The 23,314-nt window shown below is 42.8% G+C and overlaps 2 protein-coding genes across 4 annotated transcripts; both read left to right on the top strand.

Moving 5' to 3' along the window:
- The first annotated feature begins 274 nt into the window (after window positions 1–274).
- On the top strand, window positions 275–17,338 carry LOC131136118 (immunoglobulin-like domain-containing receptor 2). 3 transcript variants are annotated; one of them, XM_058082648.1, is made up of 9 exons: window positions 279–626; window positions 6,641–6,970; window positions 8,040–8,159; window positions 10,513–10,569; window positions 10,962–11,108; window positions 11,187–11,348; window positions 14,724–14,919; window positions 15,157–15,808; window positions 16,751–17,336. In XM_058082648.1, exons 1-9 carry the CDS (start codon window positions 587–589, stop codon window positions 16,784–16,786), a joined length of 1,740 nt encoding a protein of 579 aa, XP_057938631.1. In that variant the 5' UTR covers window positions 279–586; the 3' UTR covers window positions 16,787–17,336. The 3 variants fall into 3 exon arrangements, with proteins under 3 accessions (XP_057938633.1, XP_057938632.1, XP_057938631.1); XM_058082650.1 differs by lacking the exon at window positions 10,962–11,108 and having other exon boundaries at window positions 275–626; window positions 16,751–17,338; XM_058082649.1 differs by lacking the exon at window positions 10,513–10,569 and having other exon boundaries at window positions 275–626; window positions 16,751–17,337.
- Window positions 17,339–17,814: 476 nt separating this feature from the next.
- Window positions 17,815–23,135, top strand: ildr1b (immunoglobulin-like domain containing receptor 1b). Its single transcript, XM_058081495.1, has 8 exons — window positions 17,815–18,117; window positions 19,297–19,467; window positions 20,334–20,483; window positions 20,568–20,687; window positions 20,781–20,927; window positions 21,110–21,235; window positions 21,428–22,260; window positions 22,369–23,135. The coding sequence occupies exons 1-8, from the start codon at window positions 18,069–18,071 to the stop codon at window positions 22,405–22,407; spliced, it is 1,635 nt and encodes a 544-aa protein (XP_057937478.1). The 5' UTR covers window positions 17,815–18,068; the 3' UTR covers window positions 22,408–23,135.
- Window positions 23,136–23,314: the final 179 nt, after the last annotated feature.

The raw sequence follows: 23,314 nt of genomic DNA, 5'->3' as shown, positions 1-23,314 counted from the left end.
TGGTATTGTTGCATTAAACAATGCCAAAGTTTCAGATAATGAGGCCCACCGTGACGTCACGTGACTTTCTTATATGGGCGTGCCTGGGTGCAAACTGTTCACTGTACAAGCTGAGTGGGACCAATCACAGTGGAGTGGGCTTGTCCGGAGGCGGGTCGTCTGTGAAAATCCCAGAAAAAAACCCTGGAATAGGTGCCGATTATTATGCTCGTTTTCGGCTCTTTTTATTGAGTTGTGAACTGAGCATAAAATGACCCCTTTACTTCACCAGGCCAGCCTTCCAAAAACCTATTTTGGTATGATGTTTAGAAAATCTACCCAGGTATATCAATTATTTTTAAAGTTATCAATATTTTTGGCAGTGCAATCACGGCTAATAATGATCAAGATCTTTTTTGTTCAGTCTGAATTATCGATACAAACGTGAAAGAATAGCTCCCCTCCCCCCGTCGTCATAAAGTGGTACAGTCCCGTCTGCTAGCTAGTTCAGTCCGCTAGGAGTCCTCCTCCAGCCGAGTCAGTCGACAAAGGGGAGGGAAAAACATGCTAACAAACTGCTCCTGACCGTCAAAAGGGACTAAAAACAATGAACTTGTATCTTTTGGCTCTTTTGGTGGCAGCTTTGGGTAAGTGCGATAGCCGTTTAATATGTTATTATTCAACGGAATGAGTTTCCCTTTGCTGCATCAGGGCAACAGGTTGAAAGCAACGGTTCAACGGTACCAGAAGATGCTCTGCTTGCCTTCAAACCTTTGGTTTGAAATCAGAGCAGTGTTTTTAACAGTTTTCAACCCATTATGGAACTATCGACTTACTTTATGCTTTATACTTTATACACTCTGTATCCTGGCCCGTGTTATTGCTACAACTTGGAACTAAAGCTGCAACAATGACATCAAAGCTAGGCTCATTTCATAAAATAAATAATAATTCAGATTTCGAATGAAGTAGTAACATATAATATACACTATAAATGAATTCATAGAAAAATGTATTCATGAAATACAAACAGGTGCAGTAGTGCACATTTTGTACCTTAAAACCAACAAATGTGATTGAAACAGTACTGAATGCTACAGAAATTAAAAAGGAGTCAAGTCTTATCAGCGTTTTGTTGGATGAATGAGTCAATATGAAGGAACGCTCCGCACGGTAAAAGCAGGAAATGTTGACTGCCTGGAAGAGGAAAAGACCCCCCCCCCCCACCCCCCCATTTTTAGCCCTGGAATACAAATCACTGTTTAAACTTTAATGGACTACAATGCAGGGGGTCCGAGTTTCAACCTTGTCGTGAGATTAATACTTTGACTTGATTCTTGTGAATTTACTGCTGATTTTTTTCATTTTTTAGTTGTTCTGATATGTGGAGGGCCAATAAAATCCAACCTGCGGTTTACAAACGGCCCCCGAGCCACAATTTCGAGACTGTAATGTTTTCCCACCTGGTTTAAACAATACTCAAGAGTGTATTGTTGAGGACATAACTCTTTCAGTCTTCTGCGGTCCGTTGGTCTGTTCACACTCAGCTGGTGCCTGGATGCTTGTTCCCGTTGGTTGGAAGGGAGTGAACTCCTCCCTCCTTTCTGGTCCTCAAGTGGGACAGGAGAGGTGCTGGGGTGGGGGTGCGGGATATTGTGCTGGCTTACCAACAATGGGGTGGTCCGTGAAAAATGAAACGAAGGGAAGACTTGTGGGAGGAATGTAGTCGTGACACATCCTGGCCTTGGATGCCGCATGAGATATTTGTGTTTTTTTTGTTTTGATCCATAAACGCTCCTCGTTGGTTGTCATTTCCTTTCTTTGGGTCTTGTTTACAGAAAACTTCCTGCCCCGCCTTAAGTGAACTAAGTAGACATACAGCAGAAAGCAGCCGCAAGTGTCTGCCTTGTTTTACACCCCCCCCCCCACACCCGTCGTCTGTGATGATTACCCCCTGCCTCCCATGCATACACAATGGAATTTAACCCCCTTGATCCCTTGAACGTGGGGGGGACGCAAAGGGCTGGGTTGCGTTTACATTTCAAATGTTTAATTGGGGGCTGCACGGTGTTCAAGTGGTTAGCGTGCAGACCTCACAGCTAGGAGACCCGAGTTCAATCCCACCCTCGGCCATCTCTGTGTGGAGTTTGCATGCGTGGGTTTTCTCCGGGTACTCCGGTTTCCTCCCCCATTCCAAAAACATGCTAGGTTAATTGGCCACTCCAAATTGTCCATAGGTATGAATGTGAGTGGGAATGGTTGTTTGTCTATATGTGCCTTGTGATTGGCTGGCCACCAGTCCCCGCCTCTCTCCCCAAGACAGCTCGGATAGGCTCCAGCACCCCCGCGACCCTCGTGAGGATAAGTGGTAGGAAATGAATGAATGTTTAATAGGCGCATAGATCAGCCATTATTGTCTGCCAGGATTTGCATAATCAAATGGTAATTCATTGATAATTGGTAAATTAGTTTATTGGAAGCAAGTGATAATGTGCAAAAAGGTACATCCAACTCCATTATATATAACAACATAATTAATAACTGCTGTATTTTGGGAGTCGATTAATCATTGTTTTGATTTTAAAATGTAAACATCTGAGTTCAGGCCCTCAAATGTGAATATTGTAAACTAAGGTGCAGTAAAAAGTAGGCAGAGGCAATTGACTAAAAGCGCTGCTGAATTACCAAGCAGAAAATGTGGTGAACAAAACAAAACCTCAATGCCGAAACCCAGGCAGAAACAGTAGCAGTAACCTTAGCGTGATGCTTGCCGCCCAAATCCAGGCAGTTACAGGCTACAGGCAGGCAGACCGGCCAAACAGAGGATTAAAGAGAAAAACTCCTAACAGCAAAACACGACCAGAAGTAACATAGGGAGAAGACTGTGGTGAGCAGGCCGCAGGAACAAGGCAATACAATGTGGCGAAGGTGTGTGAGGGCGAGGAGTTTAAGTGCCAATCAGTAGCCACGTTTACTCTTGGGAAAGAATCTAACCTTTGTATACACCTCATTCCGAAAGAAAAGTGCCAATCCGAATGAATATATAATCGGATTCACAGGGGTGGAATATTCCTTTCCCCATTCCGATTGAGGTATCTTGTAACCTTTTTTTTTTTTGTAATATTTTATTACATGCTTCAATTGTACAAAACAATAACAATATAAGCAGAATTACAGGAACATAAAAGTGCAATTCTACAGAACAATATCAACATAAATAAAAAATAAATAAATAAATAAATAAATAACAAAGAAAGGAATGTGCGAGGGATATTGCTTGAAAATGAGAACAAAATAAAAATAGAAAACATGTCACTTAATATGAATTCTTCATATGAATTGTTTTTAGAACATTCTCCGGTATATGAAAGGTTTTCAGTGCTTTTCTGTTTTTCAATATCAGCTTCAGTGATTCATATAATATTTTCAGTTCAGAAGAAAACCGGTGAATATTTGGCTTGCATAACATGACTCTGGATTTGTGAATATGGAATTTTCCTAATAAACAAAGACATTTCACAGCATTCTGCAGATCTTTACGAAGGTTACATTGTAGAAACAAGACCAATTCCATTTTGATGTCAAGGAGTGTATTAAAAGACATTAAAAGTAAAATACAAACTTCAGTCCAAAATGTTTGAGAAATGGAACATTCGTAGAACAAGTGCCTTATTGATTCCTCTTCTATTTTGCAAAATGAGCATTGTGACGAGACCCCCTCCATGAATTTGACTAGATGTGAGTTGCAAGGGTAAAAATTGTGGATTGTTTTAATGTGAAGTTCTTTCACTTTGTTTGGAATAAAAAACTGATTGTGTTCATTCCATATCTTTTCAAAGGGGATGTGAGGGAAGGAGTTCCTCCAAAATACAAGAGCCGTAGGAGGGCAACCTCTATCTGAACTAAGCGTGTTCCTTATGTGTTTGTTATCACATTTGCTGTCAAGAATGTTCCTTCCACCAATCATTAAACTTGGAGAAACTCCTTCCATCAGTCCACCCCGGAGAGATGACTTCAACAGTTGCAAAAGCTGGGCTGGGATTCCCTTAATCACTCATTCATAATCAACAGGATCCCTGTCGATATTATGTTTTTGAACAAACATGTTATAGTTGTATGATGTTCCATTTCTATCAAAGAAATCAGAGAAAAAATGATGTTTCTTTCCAGCCATTGTTTGTGGAACACGGACTTGTTTCTGTGCAAAATGTATTGGTTATACTACATAATCCATTTGTGAGGAGATACGTAAGTTGTGTTTGAAGGCCAACTTCCATGAATCCAGTGCTTGCTTGTGAAAAAGGGATAACTTAACGGGTAACTTAGAACATTTAAAATTACAAGTCAGCAGGAACTTGAGGCCACCACATTTTTCAAACAAAAGGTTGGGAAAAACAAACCAAGGACTTTTGTCACACATTAGACATTTTTTGACCCATTTGATTTTGAACATATGGTTGAGAGTTTCAAAGTCAATGGCATTGAATCCTCCTTCAGAATAATTTCAAATCATTGTGTTCCTCTTAATATACTCTGCTTTATTTCTCCATAGGAATTTAAATAATGTAGTGTTGATGACGGAGGATGTTTTTCTGTCAACATATAGTGATAGGGCAGGATAAACCATTCTAGAAATCCCATCAGCCTTGGAGAGCATTATCCTTCCTTGTAAGGTGAGGTCCCTCCGAAGCCAACAGTTGAATATAGATTTAGCCTTTTCCACTTTTGGAGAGAAGTTCTCAGTTAGCCGCTCACTTGTAGATCTATGGACTGCAACCCCAAGATACAGAAGAGAGTTTTTAACAGTAATTCCGCAGACCGATTGCTTGTCTGTTTCATGAATGAACAGAATTTCACATTTCTTTCTATTGATGACCAAACCGGAAGCCTTGGAAAAAGCCTCCAAACCCTCCAAGGCTGATGGGATCTGCTGATAATTTCTTAGACATATACACGTATCATCTGCTAGTTGACTAATTAATAATGAGTGCTCCCCAATACTGATTCCTTGCACATGAATACAGTTTACAATGTGTAGGCTCAACATCTCAGCTGCAATTAAAAACAACCTTCAGATAAAGCGACGCTACTATTAATACCTTTATATATAGTCTGGACCATTTTTTTAAAGCCACCTCCAAAGCCCAGGTGGCCCAGAGCTGTATATATGAACTCATGTTCCACAGAGTCAAATGCCTTGTAAAAATCTAAAAACAGAATGAGTGCTCCATCATCAACCAGATGTGAATAATCTATCATATCCAGCACTAGACGGACATTGTCAGATATGTGACGGCCTTTCATGAAACCTGACTGTGTAACTGAGACGATCTCTTCCAAACAAGGTCGTAGGTAACCGCTCAATCGGAAAGTTGTCAGGGTGCGTTCTTCTTTGTGGTGTTTTTCTTCTTCTGTTGTTTATTGGCGGTTGGCAAGCAGCTTTCGTGTGCATTACCGCCACCTCTGGAACAGAATCTAAACCCTTCTATACGCCATTCACAAGTCCAGTTTTATTAAAAAAGAAAATACATATCTATATAAAACATGTACCGAGCTTAATTATAAAATATTACCAAGATTGAACTTTATCTTTTCCTGTTCCCGGGTGCCGGGTGCGTTCTTTCAGCGAAAGCTGAGATATTACATAACGCAGCTCGAGACGTTCTTCGATCTAAAAAAAATGGAGGTGAGCAATCGGCACTGGACTGCTGCGGAAAGTTTGTTTTTGATTCAAACTAAATTTCAAGACTGGACGAACGAAAAACTGGCAATACGGAGTTATTCCAACAAGTGAAAGAAAAACTCGAGGAAGTCGATATCACGTGATATTGGTGTTTACGATTTACTGCACATGCCCTATTGACTATTCTGGTTGATTATAGCGGCGCATGTAGACACGCCATTGGATTGCTTTCAGAAAAATTCCATTCGGAAAGAGAAAACCTCATCATGTAAACGTGGCTAGTGATTGGCAACGGTGTGCGAGGAAGGCCCCTCCAGCGGCTCAGTGTGCTGCAACCAGGGAGAGACATACAGGACATGACAACTGTAAAATAAAAGCTGCCGCACCTTGAAAATTTACTTGAAAACAACGTTGGGTAATATATAATATATGAATGTGTATACTGAATATGCTATATAGATTATTATTTTGGCACATATTGACCGCAGTTTGTTGGAAAACAATTGAAAATATCCTACAAATGGTTCACATCGCTTTATTTTGAAGAACACACTCGCTCATGGCGCCGGACTCTGCTAGCATGTTGTGTCTTCTCCATGTTGCTAATTAGAATAGTGTGTATAAAATGTGTTGCTCGCATGCGAGTGAAGATTGCTTTTATAGTTATTACCCCATATTTTCACACAATGAGTAAGATATGGTAGAACCAGAGCGCAATAAAGAGTGTGGAGGGATTTCTGATTGAGAACAAATTTTGCTTTGTTCAATATTGAAATGTTTCTTGCCACCAATAAAATACAACCGATAAAAAGTGAAATACACGGTGACAGGGTGGGGAGAGCGGGAATGAAACCGCCTACTATTATAGTCTACTATTGTAAATGGAATAAAATGTAAATGTGTATCCTGACACTAGTTGACAGACCTTGAAATAAGCCTGAGTCCATCTTCCATGGAAATCTGCCTTGTCTGTTTCAGCTTGCGCGTGTGACGGCGTGCACGTCACGGTGCGTGAGAAGCAGCAGTTCGCCATGCTCTTCCAGTCGGTGGTCCTCCCGTGTCAGTACCAGACGGCCTCCACCCAGACCCCGGTGGTGCAGTGGTGGTACAAGTCCTACTGCAGGGACCGCACCTGGGAGTCCTTCGGCTTGCCGCAGACCTTCAGTGTCCGGACCTTGGCGCTGGGCGCCAACTCCCAGATGGACTGCTCGGACAGCAGCCGCACGGTCCGGGTGGTGGCTTCCGCGCAAGGAGCCTCCCTGACGCTGGCGGAGCACTACAAGAACAGAGACATCACCATCATAAACAGTAAGACATCCATTTTACCCCGTAAAGAGGAACCGATTGATGGACTTCTATTCAGCCATGGGTCCTTATCAGGACAAAACACATCTCCTCTGACGATGTTACATTCAACAAGGAGGGCTGCATGACGCAATAACTGTTGGAGGCTGACAGGTGGCCCTGCAATGATAGTATATCTTCGAAAGAAGCAATACAATAGCAATGAAACTTGTGTATACTTTAGAGCAGTCAGTGTACAACTTGTATTGCAGTATAAATTTACTGTCAAAACACAACCATCGCTAGCTAAACAGCTGGCAACACAACTGGGTACTCCTGACAGCGGCTATCCAAATTGTGCTCTTGGTGTTAATATTTAGTGCAGGGCTGTCCAAACCGAGGGCCACAAAGTGAAAAATTAAATTGTGCAAGGGAAACTTTGATATTTGGAAAGCAACACATGCAGATATGCTAAGAAGTTAGCTCATTTTCTCTCTTTTTTCACATTTTTGCTGTTCGTTTTCCAAAAATGTCAATGACTTTATTCCCATAACGTTCATAACTTTTTCCACAATATAATCAAAATTACAATTTATTTAGTTTGTTTTTTTCTCATAATATTAGAACACATTTTTTCTTTACATTTCAACATTATGCTCCGACTAAGAATAAGATATATTCCTCATAATAATCTGAGTTTATTATTTTTTGTCATTAGAATACAAGAGATTTCTCCCAATAATTTGACTTTGTACTTTTTTTAAATTTCTGAAATATTTCAGCTGTCTTGTATTAATTCTAACTTTATTCCCATCATATTTGACCGTATTCTCATAATATTCAAACATTTCCACAACATAATATTGCAAAAATGACGACTTTATTTTCTTTTGTTATTTTCTCATAATCAATATTTTGACAACATAATATTCCGTGTTCATTCTCTTAAAATTGCAACTTTTTTAAGAGTCCACATTTTGCCACTCACTCGTGTTGCCAGCCCTTGAGCCAAGAATGATTGTCTGTTTTCGTCATTTTCAGTACAAGTACAATTGGGAAGAAAATGTTGACGTTGTGATGTGTTCCTTTGTAGAAGCAGACCTGCGCATCGGGGAGCTGCAGTGGGGCGACAGCGGGGTATATTACTGCAAGGTAGTCATCGCAGACGACCTGGAGGGCAAGAACGAGGCCCAGCTGGAGTTGCTGGTGCTAGGTATGAAAAGGGACGCATTGTTAGATACACCTGATGATTTAGCCTCTCATGTTGCTAAGTAAGTTCACCACAGCAACGGTACATAACGTTGTGGCCGTGTAGTGTACATTGTGTCTTGGCATTCCAGTTGTCCGTACGGCAGCTTCCACGGAAACCACCAAAAGGCTCTTTGCGTGGTCCTGATCCTCCATGACACACGTCGTCTGCTACATGTAAAGTCACTCGGACATTCATCGTACGCAATACAAGTTTGCCGACCACTTATGGAGAGAAGTTGGAGTGTTTCAACAACCTGAGCTACTTCCTAAGAAGGCGTCACTGTGGCAACTTTTTGAACCTCGAGGAGCTCCTGGTGCATTAATGATGGCTAGGGATGACCTGAAGGCACACGCTGAACAAAATGGAAGTTGCATACCGTAAAGCTTGTTGTCTTATTGAGTGATTCAGCCGTCCCCTCGCTGAGACCCAATCAGATTGCTATCAGAAGAGGAGCTTTTAATTGTGACATCCCATAATAGTGAAGTAGCTTTTAGTTGTGTCCGCACAGCGGCAGATTAGTAAAGAGTTGCATCCAGACGGGATCGGATAACGATGTAACACAAAAGGCACACCCACTGGAACCATGTACGCAAAATCATAGACGAAGAGGGAATGCATGTATGTCGTTTAAGACATAAGACAAGAAAACATGGCGGCTTGTCGTCAAAGATCGTGATGGCGAAGGGGCGGTGACATCGTCTGCTCGTCCATACGCATATGCTGAGCCAGCGTTTCTGGATTTTCCCACTCTGGAATCCCTTCCCAAAAGATACCCAGACCCATGCCCGTGTGGGTGAGAGGCTAAAACGACAAAACCTTTACCTTCAGTGAAGACATGATTCTTGACAATGGCGTCTCTTCATACACACTATTTGGATTTTAACTCATTCGCTACTCAAGATGGATTTATTTGTTTTTCTCAATCCGACACCTCCCTCTCGAAGACGTATTGAAGTTTTATTTGTGCTAGACATAAAAAAGAGGTGATGACACATCTCCACGATAGAGTAGAGCATGTTTGGTGCAGTTTTGAGTCGGAAAAACAGCCACAAGGTGGCAGAAGTGCATTTCATAAGAACTCTGCCTGCAACTTTCCCATACAAATACACGGTCAGGGGAAATTTGAACTCATTCACACGTGTGCACACATGCACGCAAATGCAATTCAGTTTCAAATGTGAAAATTGTAAATAGTTCATAGTGTTATATTTGTTTTAAAAAAAACAATTTTTTTAATGTGGGCTGCACAGCGGTCGAGTGGTTAGCGCGCAGACATCACAGCTCGGAGACCCGAGTTCAATCCCACCCTCAGCCATCTCTGTGTGGAGTTTGCAAGTTCTCCCCGTGCATGCGTGGGTTTTCTCCGGGTACTCCGGTTTCCTCCCCCATTCCAAAAACATGCTAGGTTAATTGGCCACTCCAAATTGTCCATAGGTATGAATGTGAGTGTGAATGGTTGTTTGTCTATATGTGCCCTGTGATTGGCTGGCCACCAGTCCAGGGTGTACCCCGCCTCTTGCCCCAAGACAGCTGTGATAGGCTCCAGCACCCCCGCAACCCTTGTGAGGATAAGCGGTAGAAAATGAATGAATGAATAATTTTAATGTAAAACAAGGTTTTTTGTGTTGTTTATGTTGTGGTATTGTTTAGACATTTTGGCTAAATGTATACGGCTAAATTTGTGTCAAAGTGAAAGTAATGCTTGATCTTTTCACAAAAACCTTTTTTTTGTTGAGAACTGAAACTTACCTATGTTATACTGCTGATTACTAAAGAACGAGAAAAGTTCTTCAGTCATTTCCGATGAAAGACGAGAGCCCCATCTTTCTTTTGGTGTATACCATGTCTATACTATAGCCCTAGAACTCAACATTCTGTGTGCCTTTGAAAATCAGTCAAGTGGCTGGCATCGAGATGGACAGCTTTTGAAAAATGGCTGAGATTTAACTAAGTATTTTTTTTGTTTGATGACCTCCATCAACCCTTCACCCTCGGCCATCTCTGTGCTAGGTTAATTGGCCACTCCAAATTGTCCATAGGTATGAATGTGAGTGTGAATGGTTGTTTGTCTATATGTGCCCTGTGATTGGCTGGCGACCAGTCCAGGGCGTACCCCGCCTCTCGCCCAAAGACAGCTGGGATAGGCTCCAGCACCCCCGCGACCCTCGTGAGGAAAAGCGGCAGAAAATGAATAAATGAATGACTTCCATCATGCATGGCGACCAGTCAAAGCCCTCACTTGGGACCTTTTTCCCTCCTGGCTTGCTACTTTCTCTGCTGGCCTTCACCTTTGCTTTCTGTCCTTTGTCTGCAGGCAGGACAACTCAGAAGGACGATATTCTGCCTGAGTTTGATGTGGAGATCATGCCAGGTACGCTGACTCACCTTCTTTTCAACACTTTTTACCCCCGCCGCTGCAGCATTTCCTCAGCTCTCCTAACCTCACTTTTTACTGTTACTTTGCCAATCCAAAGAAATTTGATGGTAAAAGAAAGTATTAAGAGAAAAAAGTTGTATACGAAAAAGAAAAAATACATTTTAAGAGAAATATGTGAAAAATTTAATTTTAGTAGCACAGCATTGAAATATTAAAGAAAACATTTTTCACGAGAAACAACACTCACCTTCCATTATAATTTGGGGAAAATAAGGTGGGGGGGAAAGTCATATGAAGTCATATAAAGCCATACTATTATGGGAACATATACATATTACACTTACCAAAACTTTCTTAGCTTGGAGTGCTTGTGTGTCTACTTACAGAGTGGGTGTTTGTCGGCTGTGTGGCCGTGGGCAGCTTCTTGTTTCTGGTACTGTTGGGCATCTGCTGGTGCCAGTGTTGCCCTCACTCCTGCTGCTGCTATGTGCGATGCTGCTGCTGCCCCGAGACCTGCTGCTGCCCGCAACACTGTACGTAACACCAAACACGGTCTGGTCCACTTCAGGCCTACGGGGATTTTTTTTTTAGCGCTTTCTTTTCTCACACAGTATACGAGGCAGGGAAGAAGGCCAAGACTGCATCGCCCGCTCCGGTCCCCGTGTACCCCTATTACATTCCTGGAGTTTCCAGCGTGATGCCTCTTGCCCCTTCATCACACTTGGACTCAAAGGCGGTCTCTGTCCCCTCTGTGGAAAGTAACCTTGCTGGAGGTGAGTGTCATTGAGACAAGGATATGTCATGCATGACACATTCATCGTCGCAGCTCCAAAGTGTTAGGCCATCATCAGATGTGTTATTTTTACACAAAGAAGGATTCAATATTAATACATTGAATATTTTTTCCTGTTAAAACAGGAAAACCTGTTTATGACTTTCTAAATCAGTTTTTTTAAACATTATTAGAGCCCTGTAGACATGAAATAACCCCCCTATATTCACCTTTACGCCACATTGCTAATGCGTAGGCTATGGGATCACTGCGAAAACCAAAACTAAAAGCCAAAATCTTACCACTTTCACACGTAACGGGAAGATAACTTTGGGTGACTACATGCAGTGTGAAGGTAATGTCATGTCATGTGTCATCAGTGTTTTGTGTCATTACTGACACCTAGTGACCAGAAGATTACACATGACATGTCTTCACACACATTTTGACAAATAATGGGCCATAGTAAATGATGAGAGGGTTGTTTGAATGGATGTTGGAATCGCAATGTAGTGAGGGCCGACTAATTGAAATTGGTGGCCTAAGACTCTTGCACAGTAACATACAAGCATGTCTAATGTAGTATGTGTTTGCATGCATGTCCATTTAATAGCCATGATTCTCTACATCCATTAGTCCATAAGGTACCCCTGAACAATCTCACAATGAGATACAATACATGATCAGTATTAAAAATTACATCTCTATTACTCACAAACAATATAGTATGTAATATTGAGGCAATCACACAGACTTTCTAATATTTTGGTAACTCTGGTCTCACTTTACAGTAAGATACACAAAAATACAGTAGTTGCTGAGGAACTAATGAAGAACTAATCAGGAACTAATCTCATGACTAAGGCACATCAATTTAGAGTAGTTACCGAGGAACTAATGAAGAATTAATGAGGAACTATTCTCATGACTAAGGCACCACAACTTAGAGTAGTTGCTGAGGAACTAATGAGGAACTAATGTCATGACTAAGGCACATTAACTTAGAGTAGTTACTGAGGAACTAATGAGGAACTAATGTCATGACTAAGGCACATCGACTTAGAGTAGTCACTGAGGAACTAATGAGGAACTAATGTCATGACTAAGGCACATTAACTTAGAGTAGTTACTGAGGAACTAATGAGGAACTAATCTCATGACTAACCCACATCAACTTAGAGTAGTTACTGAGGAACTAATGAGGAACTAATCTCATGACTAACCCACATCAACTTAGAGTAGTTACTGAGGAACTAATGAGTAGTTTCTGAGGAAGTAAGACACACATTTAGAGTAGTTACTGAGGCAGTAATGAGTCGAATACTTACTGAGGAAGTAAGGTACATACATTTAGAGTAGTTACTGAGGCACTAATGAGTCGAATGCCTACTGAGGAAGTAAGGCACATACATTTAGAGTATTTACTGAGGCACTAATGACTTGAATTGTTTCTGAGGAAGTAAGGTACATTTCTTTAGAGTGGTTACTGAGGCACTAATGAGTTGAATGGTTATTGAGGAAGTAAGGCACATACATTTAGAGTAGTTACTGAGGACCTGATGAAGAACTAATGAGCAGTGGTTAGGGTTAGGTGGGCTGGTTCCTCATTAACTACTGTCATTTAGTGTACCCCATTGGTTACCAGTAACATGTTACCAGCAACTCCTTTCGCCATCAGAGGGTCAGATTGTGCAGGGGTGTACCTAATGTAATGGCCAATGACTGTGCGCATGTGCCGTCCTTGCATGCAGATGTGTTGTGTATCCGCAGTGGTTACCGTCTGAAAGCCAGTCAGGACAAGGACTCACTGAAAGTCAGTACTTCTGTACTACGTAGAAAAGGAGCTGGCTTGGGTGCCCTCTGCTAAGATGGATGCACTCCGAGCCATCCTGCCTGTGGAGTTTAGGCTATTGTGTGTGTGTGTGTGTGTGTGTGTGTGTGAGAATAGATGCTTGTTTGTGTGAATTAGTAGGTTGCTTGTTTCCATCTAATCATCATCATCATATTCATTTCATAACATGTATCTCTACTAAGCTATGAATTATCAGGGAATGATGTAGAAGTTGCACAAAATGGTGGGAGGTTGAACCCTCACTTCATTTTGAATGATCATTGGAAGTCTTAAATACTGCTGTTTAGCTGTTTCTCTCTGATGTATTATTTGTTAGCCAAGCACGACTTAGCCCAGGTCGACTTCTTTTTACAATTGATTGACTCATCGACAGTTATGTGACTTAGTGATGGCGAGATAAAGCCCCATGAGACTTTGAACCATTTCAGTCAACTGGTTCGAGAATGGATTCATTTCTTGAAGCTTCATGTGCACACGAAACCACCTGCTGGCCCTGGATACAATTACAGACCGCTGGATCTTCACGTGTGATGCATTCAATGCTGATCTGTTTTGGCTCTTGGAAATGATTATGTACTACAAAAAATTGTAGAACCAAATGATTAATCTACAAAGTATAAGATAAAATATACAGTATATATAAAATACTGAATGTTTTCTTGTTCATAAATGCCATGTATCATGTGATATGGCTAGCTTCATCATGGTTGTGTTGGTCATACTGTAATATATTAATATTATAATGTAGTACTATTAACCTTACCATGGACGGGTGAAGGTCCAGTTTCATCTTTAAGTTCATGAAAGGCACGTTAATGCCTGAACATGGATGAGGTGTTATTATTGTACCCCAACTCCTTGAAACACAATAAGCACTTCACCTCTCAATAACAATGACAAACAGTGAAAATACAGGTTTTGAAATGCAAACATACCATCTCTTAATAGTGTTGATTTGGCTTACTGATCAAGTCAAAATGTTTCCACACAGGAGAAATTTTCCTCTTTCTAGCTGGCGCCATATCTTCTCTCTCTGAACTCCAAACTAACGTGACCGTATAGTAACTAAACCATCGACAAACACTATCCACACGCTCAACTGACTCTCACCACAAAACCCCACATTTTAATGTTTAAGCCTCAGGGGTTTACATCGCTGAGTGACAGGCAAACATCAATGCTACAATATTGATGCTAATATACAATGCTACAGCTATTGATGTAAGAACTCAAGTGATTTTGTTTATTATCAAGAAAAGCATGGAAGTTGCTAGAGATCAGCTCCATCCACACACTGTAAGTGTACCTTCTGTATTACATTGTTTTCACTCAATTATCCATCTCCATCTTGATGCAGCTACTTACAAACCCAGCACAGTGTGGATGCAAACCCCCCCCCCCCCCCCCCCCAAAAAAAAAGCTTCCCGTGTGGACAGGCCTGTAGAAGTTCCGCTGTCCATTGATCGTTTGTGTCATTCTGACGTCATAATTCAACATCTAATTCTAATACGTGTGTCCAAACAGCCAGTAGCCTATCAGAGCTCAGCTCTCTCCACGAGGGAGGAACCGCAGATTTCAGACACACCTACCAGGCCGTCCAGATGAAGGCCTTGCCTCCCATCGTCGACACCGACGACCAGTCGATGCTGACGCCCACCCACAGTCGCAGACAGAGACTCCGGGAACGTGGCAACCATTCAGACGATGAGCTGGACAGAAGGTAAGGTTAATGGTTATGGGTTATTCATTATATTATATATCATGAAATATGTATTGTGATGCACTGCAATGTTGTCCACAGTGACTTTTTAACTTTTAGGTACTGTGTTTCATACCCCAATGGAAGGGTGTTAAAATGGTAAATTGCCAAGCAAACCAGTATTGTGCCACTTGGTGGAAAGAAGCCCTGTGTGGTGTTGTGCTTGGTCATTATCATGTGTCCCGTTCATTGTTACAGGTGGAATGCTCGCTCAGAGCACCTCCAGAGACAGACTCTGAGCAAAAGGGGTCACACTGGCTCGCTGGACGAGCTGGAGGAATTCGCCCGCTCATACGGTTCCCGCAGACGCCGCCTCGAGCCGCCAGAGGTTCGTGATTATAGCCCTCTGAGGCGTTTCTATAGAGACGAGGACGACAGCTGGTCTCGTCGCAGCCCCTTGCCCTTGCCGCCGCAGAAGAGAAGGGGTACGTGGGACAGCGAGCTCGCCGCCCGACCTTCCCGACCCCGAGATTACGACAACGCCTTCCTCAACCATGCACTGGAGAGAAAAGCGCCAGGGTCCGGCAGGGACAGGGGCAGGACGGATGAGGACAGTGACACCCCCTCCAAAGGGAGCTCCAGGGGCAAGGGCAGCAGCTACTACAGCTGCTCACTGAGCAACCGTCCCGAAGACGAGGACCCTTTGCCTCCCTACTCTGAGAGGGAAGCAGAGCGGTACCGCAGGGCCGGCCCTACCCTGGACTGGTACCGCACTGGAGAATCTGTTAGAACAGAGCGGTACGATACCTTAGAGCCTGGCTTGAGGCCTTTCTCGTACACGCGACCTCAGCAGGGGATGGCCCCCATGCTGCAGGGCGGCAGAGAGGAGGCAGACAGGAGACGCAAACTGGTGAGTTACTTGTAGCAGGAAATAGGACTTCCTGTATCCCTGGAACAGCTAAAGAATACCGTATTGACGTGAATGTAAGACGGGGGTATTTTTCACCCCCAAAAAAAGTTGTACTCAGGAGATTTACACTTGCAAACCAACATTCGGCAACTAACAAGTCCAAGCTTTTTTACCGACGGGATATTTTCACACAGAAAAAGTCAAGCTGGAGAGATTCATACATGCAAGGCAAACTTGTGGTTTTATATTCAAAGTCTACAGATTTTAATATATGCCTATTACAGCCCCACGACTAATTCCCAAGAGAATCTAAGCTTTTTTCCTGTAAACTAGAAAAAAAGCTTGTGGTTTTATATTTAAAGTCTGGAGATTTATATGTACATACCCCCAAATTATCTTCAAGCTTTTTGTTTAAATATAAGATGCTGTTTTTCCATCCATCCATTTCCTGCAGCTTGTCCTCAACAGGGTCGTGGTTATGCTCCCAAGAAAATGAGTGAAAAAGACTGGTCGTCTTTTATTTGGACCCTAGAGATTTATACCCTCAAACCAACACAGTGTTTCCCTCAAGCCTGCTTTTAAATTGTGGCGGTGGCTTCTGTTTCTTCCTGTCATTCACACACACACGCACCAGTGATGATGATCCATAAATCAAAAGTTTATATCCATTTATTTGGTGTAAAAGGAGGGGTAGTATTATATTTACTGTGGTCTTACATTCAGGTCAATACTGCACATGTCTCTCCCACACAGATATAAGCTGCCCTGACGTACCACCCTCACCTTCCTTCATCATTAAATGTGGCATTGTCCGTAGTAACTACTACTAACCCAATCTCAGCTTTGAATGAAGCTTTCCAACCACGCCCTCCCCGGGTGCAGCTACCGAGCAAGAATGCAAGGCGTCTAACATGTGGCTGTCAACATGTATTTCCTCGACAGAGCACAGCACTGAGCAGGGATTCTCTGCTAGTGTGACGAGCTGCGCTACCACTGGGTCGTTTTGCTTCACACCGTCCTCAACCGCCACACCGCCCCCTTAACTGCACTACAAACTTTTCAGAGTATTACTGCAATCATGCACGAGCTGTACAGTTTGTGTTGGCCCCACTTGGATGACTTGAGAGAATGAAAGGACTTTTGCCAGTGCCGAGAGGTTTGCCTACTGTCTGCCGCCTCACTTGTGTTATAGTCTTATTATCACGACAATGCATCTCAGGTTCATTTTATTTGCTTTTGTAAATATGCAGTACTGTATCTTTCCATGTGACATCACTGAAGCTTAAATGTTGTTTTGCTGAATTTATTTGTACTCTTTAAATTAAAAAAATGAACCAGAAAGTTTTCCAGTTTATATTTTCATGATCTACGTGGAGTGGTGTAGGTAATACTGTATGTACTCTTATTAATTGTATAAGCTCACAAAGGAAAGTACTGTTGGTTGGTTTGGCAGAATCAGTATCAATTATATTGTTTTTTTGGCAAAATGAAAAAGACATTAATATCTTGGTATATATTTTATGTAGAATTTTAAAAGATATATAGTTAAAAGTCATTTGTTGTTTTTGGACTAAATAAAATACCTATTTTTCAATGGACATTGATTTTTGGATTTTTAAATGGATTTAGTATTTTATGTATTTATGTATTTTACATTTTACACATGTATATATTTTCAAAAAATACATAGTTTTCCTGTACATTTTGGAATCTAAAACCATTAATCTGCAATATTTTGAACTGTGTTTTGCTCCCCACTAGAATGTTTTTGTATTTTTTTTAAAGCTGGATGATAAACATGAGCACCTCAAGTCAAGTGATTGTTTTGTTGAAAACAATCACTCATATTTAACAACACTTCTGAATTATCTTAAGCATAATTCACATTTACATAATTTACATTTCAACGCCTAATATATGTGCTACTTCCGGTACGCTTCTTTTCTGGGTTGCACCTGCCTGAGGGGGCGGAGTCAGTGGCGTCAACAGCTTGGAGGTGGGGGATGGGACCCAAAGACCCTCCTCCTCGTGCACCTGTGGGAACCCAGTGTTGTTTGTGAGCCATCTGTTATGGACGTTACAACAGCGTAGTGCTCTCCATCCATGTCTTCCTGAGGGGAAAAGTCGCTCTACTATGCGCAAAAGGGGCCGACACGACGTTTATTCCCTACTTTGCAGGATTTTGGAACGCCAACGGGATAGACGACGACGTTTCCGCGGAAGAACGAAGCGAGGACAAAGACATTAGCGAACATTGGTAATGGGAAATATGATACTGGTGACGCTACTGCTGCTTTACCTACCAACAGGTGAGGTTTTAATAGTTTCTCCTCACACTTTGTTCGTTTTGTAGTTGTTGCTGCCATGAATGCAGGGCGAAGCCGTGAAAGCAAATAGTCCAGGTTGAAAAGGGCAAAGTTAATCATCAGCATGTGTAAACAGGGCAAGGCCTACCACGTCACGTGACCCCGCTAATATCCAGTTTTCATTGCTAAATTGCTTAATTTATTATTTATTATTATACAGTATATTCTGTATTCTTTGTGCACAATACTACAAAATTGAGGTCATGTATACACTCCTGATCAAAATCAAGTGAAAATATTACGTACAAATATTAAGATTTTGTAATGTAACCAGATTGTAGGAAAGGGGTGTCCAATTTTACCAAATTTACCAAAAACGACTTATTTGTTGTTATATAATTATCATATCATGTGATTATACAGTATCATTAAACTACTGAATCGAACATGTAATAGTCCTGTATTTCTTCCTTTAGGTACTCTGCAGTGCACTCATATTAGATCCTCATATTAGATTCTGCTTACACATTCATTATTAATTCATTCATTTTCTACCGCTTATGCTCACGTGGGTTTTGGGGGTGCTGGAGCCTATCCCAGCTGTCTTGGGGCGAGAGGCGGGGTACACCCTGGACTGGTCGCCAGCCAATCACAGGGCACATATAGACAAACAACCATTCCCACTCACATTCATACCTATGGACAATTTGGAGTCGCCAATTAACCTAGCATGTTTTGGGAATGTGGGAGGAAACTGGAGTACCCTGAGAAAACCCACACATGGGCGGGGAAAACATGCAAACTCCACACAGAGCTTGCCGAGGGTCAAATTGAACCTGCGTCTCCTAGCTGTGAGGTCTGCGCGCTAACCACACGACCGCCATGCAGCCCCTACACATTAATTAAATATGACTTATTTGTTAGTTTATACCATAAAACAATTAGCGATACTGTTTTCCTTTCCTGTTTATCATCACCTTCTTGTCCTTAATTCTACTTTGGTCTTCATAATTGACAGCTGTTGTTACTACAAATGGGAGGGTGCATATGTGCAAACTTGTTAAGTCGCATTCACGGCATTAAAGACTCTTCAAAGTGTCTTTTCATTTAAAAGCACAGAGGTTGGACTGTGGAATTTTGGCATGTTCTGGATCCAACTCATCCTTAATTGTTTTGTTTTAGAGCTGCTCTCCATCCAGGTCATTGTTCCGGAATCGGAGAGAAGCACGACTTTGTTTGCATCTGTGATCCTTCGCTGCGACTTCTCCACTTCCGCAAACCCTCAGGATGTGCTGGTCACCTGGAGATTCAAATCCTTCTGTAAAGACCCCGTTCTGGAGTACTACTCCACTAGTGAGTACTTGTATTGCATAATTCTTAGTCGGTGAAAACGCTTAGGTTAAACTACATTTCCACAGGGAAAAATGGAAATAGAAAGAATCTGTTTATTGTTTTTACTGTGGCCATCATGAAGCCTGTTTCAAGTACATTTTGTGAAAAGAGGTTAAACGAACTGTATGTAACAGTTATGTGGCTGCCTAGAGGGCGCTAACTTTCAAATATGGCGGAAGCATTATACTGTATGGCAGCGAATGGCCACATATTCTAGCCGCCTGTGTTCTTGCTATATTTTTTGGTTGGGAAAAAAAAAAAGACTATCTTGAGTCAGTTGCAAACAGTCCTTTTAACCACTGCATCATAGCTAAATACAACTCCTAAAAGAGGAGAGGAAGGCATCTGTAACTGTCATACAAGTATGAAAAGAACTTCAACACGGTACGTGTACTTGAAACTTCTTAATGAACTTGAAAATAATAAATGTCTTGCCAATAACGCTGGTGAAGGCACGTAGCAAACGTGCATCGGGAAGATTGCGTGTACACAATGACATGAAACATAGCCATCATTGCAGTGTACATTTTCTTCTTCTTCATCTGTTGATGTTGACTTATTTTTGCCCTAACCCAGTGCTTCTCTTATGATATAGTACTGAGCAACCAGTACATAAATGTGTGTTCCACTTTCCTATATGGCTCTATGGTTATCATCACACTTTTGCTCATTGCCATCACTGGTGCCATCTGTGGTAGAAGAAACCTATTTGTGACGCCTCAGGTGACATCATGTATGTACAGGTTCTGTTGAATTGTCCAGTGTGTGTTGATATTGGTGTATTAATATGTTGGCTTCCGTAACCTGACATTTTACGCTAACACCAGGCTACCAGGCCGCCTTGCAGCTGGGTCAGGACCCAGCGAACGACTGTCCGGACCGTCAGCGCACAGTCCGCACTGTGATCCGGAAGAGAGGCCTGAATGAGCCCATACTGGGTGTGGACTACCGAAACCGCAAGATTACAGTTCTAGACAGTGAGTAAACTATGGACTGTGTGAATGTATGGAGTACATACTACGTACTGATGAAATGACATGATTGTGGTTTGTGTGTAACAGAGGCTAACCTGGCCATTACTGAAGTAATGTGGTCAGATAACGGCGTGTATTTCTGCAACATTGACGCTGACGGCGACACCTCGGGGGACTCTGATCGAGAAGTGAAACTCATCGTTTATCGTAAGTGACCCCCTTTGTCAAACGTGGGTGATGAATGTCCACTACTGGATTTATAAGCATGCGATATGCAATGAATGTCTGTACCTGTTCCAGACTGGCTGACAGTGCTGTTAATCATCCTTGGCGTCCTCCTGCTCATCATGCTTCTCTGCATATGTTGCTGTCAGTGCTGCCCGCAGAAGTGTTGCTGCTATGTGCGCTGCCCATGCTGTCCTAGGACGTGCTGCTGCCCAGAAAAAGGTACAGAATGCTTTTTTCATCGCTAATGTCCACCTCAAAATGCACCCGAGCAGGATTTTTGACCTTGGTCGGCATGTATAATTTACTTCCTGCATGTTCACCGGGTGTGCCACATGTCACGAAAACACTTCGAATAACAAATCAAATACGAGTGTCTGACGGTCTCTCCTCTCGGCTCAAAGCTGTCATGCAACACAGGATGCTGCGTGAGGCCAAGAGGGCCATGGTGCCTTGGATGCACGGCCAGCCCATTTATGCCCCCATCAGCTCCAATAACTCCATTCAGGGCGTCCCCATGTTGTATTCAGGTGAGCGCCTTCAATGACTGAATGCTCAAAGGCAATGTTTGAAGCATCTATTTATACGTACTTGTGGCCCTGCTCATCCTGGTTCTGCTCTGGGTGGCAACAGGGCCTTCAGCAAGGAAGCAGTGTTTGGAATGTCCTTTTAATCAGATGTGTGCCCGAGTAAAGCTCAAAGTAAGCTCACTTTAATTTCAGGCTCGTACTCAGACCCTGGCAAACAGAACTTTGCCATGATGCCCATGCAGCTGTCCCCCATGAACCTGCCACCGCAGCAGCCCGCTCCCCCCCACCACCTGAATGGCAGCGCTAAAAGCAGCGTCCAAAACACGAGACATGTGTTGGACTACCTCGAGAACCAGGTGAGGGGGCTGCCAATGCACCCTGTTCAAAACATGCACCAGTTAGCAGCTCAGCCTCCGCCGCCCCCTCCCGTAGTCCCCTACACTCACGGACCTCCCAGCATGCTGTCGGCCCTGGATGAGATGGGTGTAAGAGGGACGGAGAGAAGGGTGATCACCCTGCCTCCCATCATCCAGCGTGTACCCAGCTTCACTTCACACAAGGGGCCCAGAGGTGGGGAGCAGGCAAGGGGGGGGCAGCGCTTCTCCAGCCAGTCCAGCGGCAGCACCAACCCTCCCAGAAGGGAGGTTCAACGAAACAGTCGCGCATACAGAGATGTCTCTCCACCAAGACGTGGCATCCTGAGAGACTACAGCGACGACTCCGACTGGGAGGGCAGGCGAGGAAGAACAAGCCAACATAAGTGGAGAGACCGGGGTGGGGGTGGGCCCAGGCATCGGACACGCAGCCGCGACGACTTGATGGAGGAGCTGCAGAGCGGAACCTCACGGAGGGAGAGGAGCTACTCCCCTTCACGACGCAAAGGGTCCTGGAGCTCAGACGAAGACGACAGCAGGAAGAGAAGGGGGGGTCGATGGAGGGATTGGCCGGAGAAGCCCCCCAGCTACTCTTCTGTTGAGAGCCACCCTGGACACCCCAACGACCGCATGAACTACATCCATCTTTCCGTAAGAAAACACCAACACGCAACATGAAAAACTTTCTTTGATTAACACTTTCTCTGGTTGTGGGCCTTTTAACCCCCCCCCCCTCCTGTCTGTCACTTCTCTCTGTAGGATAGAAGCTCCCGTAGCAACACCAGCGTAGTCATCTGAAACATTTCTTTGCTTTCAAACCTTTCCTAAATGGTGCAAAATGAAGGCAAGCTGCTGCATTTTTACCTGCGTCTCATTTAAGGATGTACTTGTTTTTATTGTTTAGGTAGTCTTAAAATGACAATATTAATGGTTGTTATTTTTCATCAAAATACTTTATAGTAAGTTGTGTATTTGTCTTGTTAACTGTGCTATCCTGCCAGCCATGAGAAGTGGATTATAAGGACTTTACTGTAACTTTAATGTAATGTTTTGTTTTGTTGTGTGTTAATGATGTGAAGTGTGCGTGTTTTCAGTAAAACTGCTAGATACAACCTGTGTAGAATAAATAAACGTTGTGCCTGCCATTGAGGATTCACTGAAAAACCATGTGAACAAATTGGAACAACACTACACTAAGTAGAAGTCAAGACGTCCAGCAGAGGGCACAGATGATTGGATTAACTATTTTTCCCACGGTGTGGGCGGTATTAACTTCTTTTTTACGTGGTATTTCTTTTTAAGACCAACTCCAAACACATTTTTCCATTTGCATGGGATGGATTCCAGATGTAGGCGGGGTTAGAGCTGTTCTGACGCTCGCGTACTGGGATCTGACTGGTCCCCTTGATGTCTAAGCAGGAAGTTAGAACCAGAGATGTTCCGATTGGATCATTGTTTACAATAGTGTGTAAATGTTGTTCTATGAGAAAGCAAGGGCAATATTGTGTACTTAGTCTTATTTGAACGTGTATTAATGAAGTAGACTGACAATTGTAGTGTTATGATGGCATGTCATTAGCTCGCTGCCGTAAACTGCTTCAATTTGCCGCAGTTCATGAAATTCTGCCCTCCCTGTGCCTTTTACATCTCCCAAAGTGCAGCGATAACGATTAAATACAATAAACGATCTAAAATGACTGATTTG

This window comes from Doryrhamphus excisus, chromosome 9 (assembly GCF_030265055.1).
Source record: "Doryrhamphus excisus isolate RoL2022-K1 chromosome 9, RoL_Dexc_1.0, whole genome shotgun sequence".
Taxonomy (NCBI): Eukaryota; Metazoa; Chordata; class Actinopteri; order Syngnathiformes; family Syngnathidae; genus Doryrhamphus; species Doryrhamphus excisus.
Note: the sequence above shows the minus strand (reverse complement) of the source record. Positions and strands in the feature narration are given on the sequence as shown.

What these genes read in the sequence shown, in the direction of transcription:
- LOC131136118 (XM_058082648.1), top strand. Translation starts at nt 587, where the DNA reads ATGAACTTGTATCTTTTGGCTCTTTTGGTGGCAGCTTTGG. An exon ending in AGACATCACCATCATAAACA is followed by an intron (nt 6,971 to 8,039) that starts GTAAGACATCCA and finishes GTTCCTTTGTAG; the next exon opens with AAGCAGACCTGCGCATCGGG. An exon ending in TGATGTGGAGATCATGCCAG is followed by an intron (nt 10,570 to 10,961) that starts GTACGCTGACTC and finishes GTCTACTTACAG; the next exon opens with AGTGGGTGTTTGTCGGCTGT.
- ildr1b (XM_058081495.1), top strand. Translation starts at nt 18,069, where the DNA reads ATGGGAAATATGATACTGGTGACGCTACTGCTGCTTTACCTACCAACA. An exon ending in GCTGCTTTACCTACCAACAG is followed by an intron (nt 18,118 to 19,296) that starts GTGAGGTTTTAA and finishes GTTTTGTTTTAG; the next exon opens with AGCTGCTCTCCATCCAGGTC. An exon ending in TCTGGAGTACTACTCCACTA is followed by an intron (nt 19,468 to 20,333) that starts GTGAGTACTTGT and finishes CGCTAACACCAG; the next exon opens with GCTACCAGGCCGCCTTGCAG.